This window comes from Chrysochloris asiatica, unplaced genomic scaffold, assembly GCF_000296735.1.
Source record: "Chrysochloris asiatica unplaced genomic scaffold, ChrAsi1.0 scaffold00025, whole genome shotgun sequence".
In the NCBI taxonomy this organism is placed as follows: Eukaryota; Metazoa; Chordata; class Mammalia; order Afrosoricida; family Chrysochloridae; genus Chrysochloris; species Chrysochloris asiatica.
In genome coordinates this window covers 2,601,219-2,610,268 of record NW_006408543.1, presented here as the reverse complement: position 1 = coordinate 2,610,268, position 9,050 = coordinate 2,601,219, and the positions used below count along the sequence as shown (strand labels likewise).

At 46.7% G+C, this 9,050-nt stretch overlaps 1 protein-coding gene across 1 annotated transcript in view; it reads left to right on the top strand.

Annotated features, from left to right (window-relative positions):
• The window catches only part of ATG2B (autophagy related 2B), an 86,971-nt gene extending 83,244 nt beyond the window's left edge, over positions 1 to 3,727 (top strand). Inside the window, exons 39-42 of the mRNA XM_006839510.1 lie at positions 723 to 844; positions 1,061 to 1,215; positions 1,877 to 2,026; positions 3,497 to 3,727. Of these exons, the coding sequence (XP_006839573.1) occupies positions 723 to 844; positions 1,061 to 1,215; positions 1,877 to 2,026; positions 3,497 to 3,727 (658 nt within the window). The remainder of the gene's footprint in view (positions 1 to 722; positions 845 to 1,060; positions 1,216 to 1,876; positions 2,027 to 3,496) is intronic.
• The last annotated feature ends 5,323 nt before the right edge of the window (positions 3,728 to 9,050 follow it).

The following is a 9,050-nucleotide window of genomic DNA, read 5'->3' as shown; positions in this document are numbered from 1 at the left end:
TCACCTGCGTCTTTTAGGAGTCAACATACATCACCTGAGTCTTTTAGGAGTTAACATATGTCACCTGAGTCTTTTAGGAGTCAACATATGTCACCTGAGTCTTTTAGGAGTTAACATATGTCACCTGCGTCTTTTAAGAGTCAACATACATCACCTGAGTCTTTTAGGAGTCAACATACGTCACCTGAGTCTTTTAGGAGTCAACATACATCACCTGAGTCTTTTAGGAGTCAACATACATCACCTGAGTCTTTTAGGAGTTAACATACGTCACCTGAGTCTTTTAGGAGTTAACATATGTCACCTGAGTCTTTTAGGAATTACCCTAAGTCACCTATGTCTTTTAGGAATTACCCTAAGTCACCTACGTCTTTTAGGAATTACCCTAAGTCACCTATGTCTTTTAGGAGTTAACATTACAGTTGCAAGGGAACTTCAAAATATTTGTGGGAAAATTCTATTAACTTTTCATTTTGTATTTCCACAAACATTTTGAAAACTCCCTCATAGATATAAAGAGCTGTTCAGATTTGGGGGTTCAGTGACTGATTTCCATTTTCCTTTGATTTTAAAAATTGTTAGCTGTTTTGAAACATTTTCTTATACATTTGTCCTGATAATCTTGTGTATTTTCTTGCACTTTGTTTTCTTTGTATACTAATTGTCACTTACCTAAACCCAGACCTTCCTCTTCTGCGTGTCCTAACTGTCACTTGCTTCAGTTTGCTAGGTGTGGACAAATTATTCTCATATGCAATCAGTGAATGGCTTAATGACATTAAGAAGAATCAGCTCCCAGGACTCCTGGGAGGAGTTGGCCCCATGCATTCATTGGTACAGTTGGGTGAGTTTTGTGTTTTTTATTCAAAAGATTATATACTTTGCACGATTAGTAATCTTCACCCTCTTGTATGATGATTGTCTATGAGCATCCACTTGAGACCTTATGTCCAGAATACCTACATGCACTCAGACATGCAGAAATGGGCAGGGTTAGAGGTGGGCCGGAGCAGGCAGCAGGGCGGGTGCACTGCCCTCTGTGTTGTTGCTGTGGTTCTAGTGCAAGGCCTAAGGGACCTGGTATGGCTGCCCGTTGAGCAATACCGGAAGGATGGGCGCATCGTTCGAGGCTTTCAGAGAGGAGCTGCTTCCTTTGGCACCTCCACAGCAATGGCTGCCTTAGAGCTGACGAACAGGATGGTTCAGACCATACAGGTACCTTCCAGAACTCCCTTCTCCACAGAGAAGAATCATTGTTATTGGTAACAACTTCATACGTTGGTGGAGCCCCCTGGTGGTTCAAATGGTGGTTGCACTCAGCTGTAATCCAAAGGTGGGAGGTTTAAGTCCACCCAGAGGGCCTCAGAAAAAAGACCTGGCATCTATTTCTGAAAACTCAGCCATTGACAGCTCCATGGAGCCCAGTTCTACTCGGACACACCCGGAGTTACCGGGAGTTAGAACTGGCTCAACAACAGGGTGGGGAAACTCTGCTTGATTTGTTGCTTCACTGCCCAGTAGGACCGAATGGCAGGTTTGTTTGCCTGTCTCTGTGAGTTGTGGCTAGTATGTCAGTGGATAGCTTCCTTCGGTATGTTTGTATGAGACGATGACAGTGAAATTCTAGGAAATGGGCAGTGGTCATGTTAAGGCTAAGCCCCTTCAACCTTGCTGCTCTTGACTGACATGGGGGTCTGCCGATGGGAACTTGCCTTGCACTTTAATGTCTTGTTATCAGATATAGGGAATTCAGACTAAGCCGAGTGTGTCTGTGTTAAACCATGTGAGCCCCCCTTTCCTCCTCACTCCAGGGGCAACCGTGTGGGTGCACAGCCCCCGACCCCGTCTGGTTCATGTCTTCCTTTCTAACAACCAGGCTGCAGCCGAGACAGCCTATGACATGGTGTCTCCTGGAGCCCTGTCCATCGAGCCCAAGAGGACCAAGCGGTATCCTCACCGCCGGCTGGCCCAGCAGCCCGTCGACCTGAGGGAGGGTGTGGCCAAGGCCTACAGCGTGGTCAAAGAGGTGAGTGGACCCAGCCCTGCACCCTTCCAGAGACACCCCCATCACCAAGAGCACATGCACGGGCCTGCTTGTGGGGCGGCGGGCAGTCATGTGACACCCCCCCCCCACCTCGTCGCATGTGTGCATGGACTCTCCGCTGTGTTACTTAACTTGTTTAAGACACACGGCTTCCCAAGTGGATCTCCCATCCTGTGCCTGTTCTCACCCTTCAGGCTCCTGAAGGTGCCACGTTTCTCCTATACGTGTTCACAGAAATCATGTTCCTAAGGAGAATGGACTCGAGTGTGTGCTTACATTGATCACTGTGTGCTTCAGTCTACAACTTAGTGTTTTAAGATCTGATCATATTGATGTTTTTCGGAGTCCTGGTGTGGTGCTGCAGGATAAGCTAAGCTCTGAACTGCTAACTGCAAGGTCGGTGGTTCAAATCCACCAGCCACTCCTTGGAAATCTATACAGGGTCGCTATGAGTCAGAATTAACTGGATGGCACTTAACAAGCACAGCAATCGTATTTCATAGGGTGAAGACACCATGATTGATTTGTTTTCCTATTGGTGGGTGCCTGAAACACTCCAATAGGAAATGTTTGTCCAAACGGCTGTTTTTATTTGCCAGAATTTCTTCAGGATAGGACTGGCGTGTTGTAGGTACTGGAACCCTAAGTTTATTAAGAATTTCCACATTTGCTCTCCAGTATGGCTCCATCCATAAATTCTAGCTCTTTCTAGCTTCCTCTGGAAGGAAGTGTGAAGTCGAGTCATGTATGAGCTTGGATCGAGACCTCGTTAGAAAGATCCCCCCAGTCACATTCTCATGACAGTCACACCTGCCCAGATCCTCTAGTTGGAGCCACAGAAATGACTCCTATCAGTGGATCAAAAAGACAAAGCCAGTGGTCACAGAGCCGAGTCCAGCTCACCACCACGGGTGACCAAGTAGAATTGCCCCAGGTAGTTTCACAACTTTGGTTTCTGATGATTACATACTTGTGCCCCTTCTTCACAGTCTCAGAGTGTTCTGCTCCAGTCATGTTTTATGCGGAACACGTTATCCTAACTGAACACCATGCAGTCCTCTTTTCTCAGAAGTTATCAGGACCCTAAAGCAGATGAGAATACTTTTCTGGAGTCTTCCTATATGACAGTTGGCTCCAGTGGGCCCAGAAGGACGCTGTCCTTCAGTGGGCGAAGGAGGCTCGGCTTTAGCTGTGGTGAGGACTAGTGCCCAGCCAGCTGCTCTGGGGTCGTTACTTATCTCCAGAAGCTTCTTGTTGGGAAACTGTCACTTAACTCCATTTTCCACACACCAGGGTCACAACAGAACACCCCATCACCATCACCTGCTCTGGCTGTCCTTTGGAATGAGAACTTTATAACACAGGTTCCAGTCCTCTGAGAAGCAGTTTGGTTTGTGTAGTCGCACGGGTTGAATGGCCGTTGGGACCACTCACCTGCCCTCTCACCCGCAGGGGATCACAGACACAGCGCACACCATCTACGAGACGGCGGCCCGAGAGCACGAGAGCCGAGGGGTGACCGGCGCCGTGGGTGAGGTCCTGCGCCAGATTCCCCCTGCCGTGGTGCGGCCACTGATCGTGGCCACGGAAGCCACCTCCAACGTGCTGGGCGGCATGAGGAACCAGATCAGACCAGACGTGCGGCAGGACGAGTCCCAGAAATGGCGTCACGGGGAAGACTGAGCCTGCGGCCGGCCCGTGACGTCATCCTGGATCCATGTCACCACGCCCATCTCAGGAACACAACCACTTAGACCACCTGCACCCCCGCGGCACGCCCCCAGCTCCCCGCACTTCCGGCCTCTGTGTGGGTCTAGTGTCTGCTGCCCAGGCAGACGTGGGCTTTTTGAAGGTCTGGCGAGGCGCTGTCATGCTCGCTCCTGGAGCTGCCTTCTCACGGCACCACCGCTCCAGAGCCGGCCACGGGAAAGCCACGCAAGTCGGATTGCGTAGTGTAGACGTTCCGCGAGGATAGCGCCGTTTCTGTTCCCTCGTAAGATCTGCTGCTGCACTTTGCCCCGTGCGTGTCCTGTGCCCCCCTGCTCTCGTCATTTATGACGTCACACTAGCTGGGAAGAGCGCGCGTGCGCGGCTTGGCCAAGGAAGGCCACCCGAATATATAGAGGCTTCCCTTCATTTACGTGTAAACGAAACATGTGTATCCTCTACCTACAAACTGGGGCCCACGTAACTGTCTTGTCTGTCCCGTTTTCAGCCAGTGTAGTGCAAGCTCGTCGTGTGTGTGTGTGTGTGTGTGTGTGTGTGTGTGTGTGTGTGTGTAGGGGGCGGGGGGAGGTTGGAAGGAGTTCCCCAGACCCTCGCGGGCGCTGTCAAAGCACCAGGTCACCCTGGCTAACAGTGTACATTTTGATAATAGGTCAGGAATGAATAAAGGATTTTTATTTAAAGTAAAACTGGGTGACGCGTCCGTAAGCGTTGTGCGTCCTGAGAGCGCGCTCAGAGATGCCCGGCCCGTGGGAATCTTCAGCGTTGGCTGGGGCCCCTGTGACCGAGGTGTGGAGTGAATCTGCCCCCACAGACTCCGGCCTCCTGACGTGCATCTGGATCTCAGAACTGTATCAACTTAGAGAAAGGAATCATTTCAACCTTGGAATCTTCTCAACAAAAAAGCAGTGTAAAGTCAAAATACCCACACGTTTGAAGTATATAAAAACGTGATAGCTTTAAATTTTGTTTTCAACTTACCCTTGAAAAACTTAAAAGGACTGCTTTTCGAGTCGTACTGGCTAAGCCTCCCAAAGCTCTTTGTCCGTCTGTCCCAGTTCATGGGCGTCCTCGCGGCACAAGCCCCGAGCCAACGGCCCCTGCTGCCCACCCTGTCGCCTAGCATCTCCACGTCTCCTCTCCATGGAGTGTGTTGTCTTCACTTACAGGGGTAGTGACAGACACATTAAATGTACTTTCTGTAGTTAAACTCTTTAAATTCAGCCGTTGATGAATATGCTGGACTGTAAAATCGGCTTGAGCCACAAGGCCAGCGGTTCAAGCTCACCAGCTGCTTCTCAGAAACTATACAGGGTCACTGTGGCTTGGAACCGACTCTTCGGCACTTAACAACACTATAAAAGGAGTCCTGCTGTGGCGCTGTAGGATAAACACTGGACTACTAACCACAAGATTGGTGGTTCAACCCCACTAACCTCTCCTGGGGAACCTAATAGGGTCACTATGAGTCTGAACTGACTCAATGGCATTTAACAACAACAATAACATAGCATGAAAAGCTCAATGCCGTCAACTTGGTTCCAGCTCAGCGGACTTGTAGGGCAGAGTAGAGCTGTCCTGTAGACTTCCCAAGGATGGAAAACTTCACGGGAGCAGACAGCCATGTCCTTCTCCTGAGCAGCAGCCACCCGTCTGGTCGGAAGAGGAGGCAGGCTGCCTTCCTAAAGGCTTAGGGTCTTTGGAACCCTGTGGTCAAGCTTATGGTCAGTTCTACTCTGTCCAGTAGGATCAGTATGAATTAGAAGACTCACCAACACCAGTTTGGTTTTTGACTCTGTTAACCTTCAGGTTTTTGGGTTTGGGTTTGTTTGCTTCTAAGAGTCTTTTCAAACCTCTGTTGGGATGGCACACCGTGCGGTGTTGGTCTTGGCATCTGCCCTTGAGTTTCACATCTGCTATTCACCCAGCGCAAGATGTGACCAACACACTGAATCCGGGGGTGTGTGCCTCTGTCTGTGTACACGGGTGTGAACAAGGGGGGTGGTGAAATGTGCAGACCAGTGGCCCCTCCGTCAGCATCTGGGCCTCGTCAGGTGACCGCACACAGCCACATGGCCCTCCACTCTCAACTCCACACAGCGTTTCTGTCTGCCGTGACGCCACATGACAGTGTTGATGTGGTGCTTGTGTGTGGATCCAGACTCACAACAGCACTACAGAACACAGCAGAACAGCCCATATGGTTTCCATGGCTGTAATCTTTTCAGAAGTGGGTAGATTCCCATGGCCAACCTTGCAGTTGGCAGCCACCCGGGCTGGAACGCCACAGTGGTGTCTTCCTTTTGAGTAGGGGGCTTGATGGGATTGTACCGAGCATCTGCTCTGAGACAGGGTGTCTGTGTGGACTAATTTCTCACAAAGTCAGGGGACAGCTGGGGACCCATCTCAACTGCAGAACTTAAGAAAGAAGCCTTTCCAAGTAGCCGTGTGCCTAGTGTAGCCGCCTAAACAGCAGCATCTCCTGCCTGCTGCTGCTTGTTAGGTGCCATTGGGTCGGTACCAACCCATAGTGACCTTATTATGCACAGCAGAACGAAACCCTGCCCGATTCTGGGCCAACCTCACTGTTGATGCCATGCTTGAGCCCATTGATGCTGCCACTTGGTCAATCCATCATATGCTTTTTTTCTTGTTGCTCCCTTTTTCTTCCTTTTTTTCCTTTTTTTTTTTTTTTTCAATCCATCATATGCTTTTTTTCTTGTTGCTCCCTTTTTCTTCCTTTTTTTCTCCTTTATTGTTTTCTTTTTTTCACTACTGTTTACTTCTTTGCTTTGGTTTATTTTCCTGTGTGTGTGTGTGTGTGTGTGTGCGCGCGCACGCACTTTCTCTTCTTTCCCCACCCAAAAGGAGACAGAAACCATGCCCACACAGCCCAGACACAACCTTACCCTCTGCAGCTCCAGCCACTCAGCAAGAGCCAATACCAGTAGCGACTCATAGCAACCCTGTACAAAACAGAGTGAAACTACCCATTCCTTCAACAACCTCACAATTGTTGTTACATTTGAGCCCATTGCTGCTGCCACTGTGTCAATCCGTCTTGTTGGGGGTCTTCCTCTTTTTCACTGACCCTCCACTTTAACAGGCATGATCTCCTTCTCCAGAGATGGGTTCCTCCTGACAGTACATCCAAAGTATGAGAGACAATGTCTCGCCATCCTGGCTTCTAAGGAGTAGCCTGGCTGTACTTCTTCCAACACAGATTTGTTATTGTGGTCCATGGTATCTTTAATATTTTTCTCCAACACCATAGCTCAAGTGCACCAATTCTTCTACAGTCTTCTTTATTCATTGTCCCAACTTTCACACGCATATGAGGTTACTGAAAATAGTATGGCTTGAATCAGGTTCACCTTAATCCTCAAACTGACATCTTTGCAACGGAACATTTTAAAGAGGTCTTGTGCAGCAGATTTGCCTAATACAGTACATTGTTTGATTTCTTAACTGCTGCTTTGACTTGAAACACTGAAGGATTTTGTGGGTAAAATATTGAATGCATCAAAAGAAGATGGAAGGAATACACAGAGTCATTGTACCAGAAAGAAATGGTTGATGTTCAACCATTTCAAGAGGTAGCATATGTTCAAGAGCCTATGGTACTGAGGAAAGAAGTCCAAGGTGCGCTGAAGTCATTGGCAAAGAATAAGGCTCAGGGTATTGATAGAATACAAATTGAGATCTTTCAACAACTGATGTATCACTGGAGGCATTTACTCATCTATGCCAAGAAATTGGAAGACAGTTATCTGGCCAACTGATTTGAAGAAATCCATATTTGTGCCCATTCTAAGGAGATGTGACCTCTCATAGACACTTTTCCTGAATATCTTAGCTAAATCAGCACCCTCGCTTGAGAAATCTGGACAGATTGTCCAAATTTATCAGCATATGAAATTAAAATATTTAATTTTTATGTGCTTATTATCTTCTTCCTGACACTAAAATATAAATGTTCTGGAAAAAAAGAGAAAAAAAAGTACTCTCTCATCCAGATGATCAGTTTTTGTCTTTGTCCTGTTTAAGACTTAATAAAGGGGTCTCTATAAAATGGGGGGAAAAAAGAGAGAGATGTGACCCAACGGAATATGGAAATCATCAGATAATATCATTACTATCACATGTAAGTAAAATTTTGCTGAAGATAATTCAAAACCAACTGTAACATTACATTGGCAGGGAACTGTCAGAGGTTCAAGCCAGATTCAGACGAGGACATAGAATGAGGAGGATTATTGCTGACATCAGATGGGTCTTGGCTGAAAGCAGAGAATGCCAGAAAAATATTGACCTGTGCTTTATTGACTGCACAAAGGGTTTTGATTGTGTGGATCATGACAAGTTATGGACAACATTGTGGAGAATGAGTTTTCCGGAGTACTTAATCGTGCTCATGAGGAACCTGTACGTAGTCCAAGAGGCAGTCGTTCAAACAGAACAAGGGGACACTGAATGATTTTAAATTAGGAAAGGTGTGCACCAGGGTTGTATTCTTTCACCATTGTTGTGCAATCTCTATGCTGAGCAAATAATCCAAAAAGCTAGATTATATGAAGAACTCATTAACAGATGATTCAACCTTGCTTGCTGAAAGAGACGAGGACTTAAAATACTGCCATTCAATAGTATGCTGAAGTCTTAATGAGAGCTATAAAACAAGAAAGGGAAATTAAAGGAATCCAAACAGACAAAGAAGAAGTAAAACTCTATTTGCAAATGATATTAACCTATACTTAGAAAACCCCAATGACTCAGGAAGAAAATTATTGGAACTCATTGAAAGATTCAGCAAAGTTGCAGGGGATGAGATGAACATACCAAAATCAGTTGGATTCCTTTATACTAATAAAGAGAATTTCCTCTGAAAAGGGACTCAGCAAAATAATACTACATGCAGTAGCCACCCAAAAGATGAAACACTTAAATCTAACCAGAGAACCAAATGCCTATACCAGGAAACTATGAGACAGTAGTACAAGATACCAAAAGAGGTCTAAAACAAAAACAAATGGAAGAATATACCATGCTCCTGGAGTATTGTAAAAATGTTAACACTACTCAAAGCTATCTATATAGATACAGTGCAATCCCAATGCAGATTTCATCATCCTTCTTTGAAGAGATAGCAAAACTAATCACCACCTTTATATAGAAAGGAAAGAAACTCCAGATAAGCAAAGCATTGCTAAAAAAAGAAGAAGAAAGTAGGAGGCCTCTCATTTCCTGATTTCAAAACCTACTGCAAAGCCACAGTAGTCAA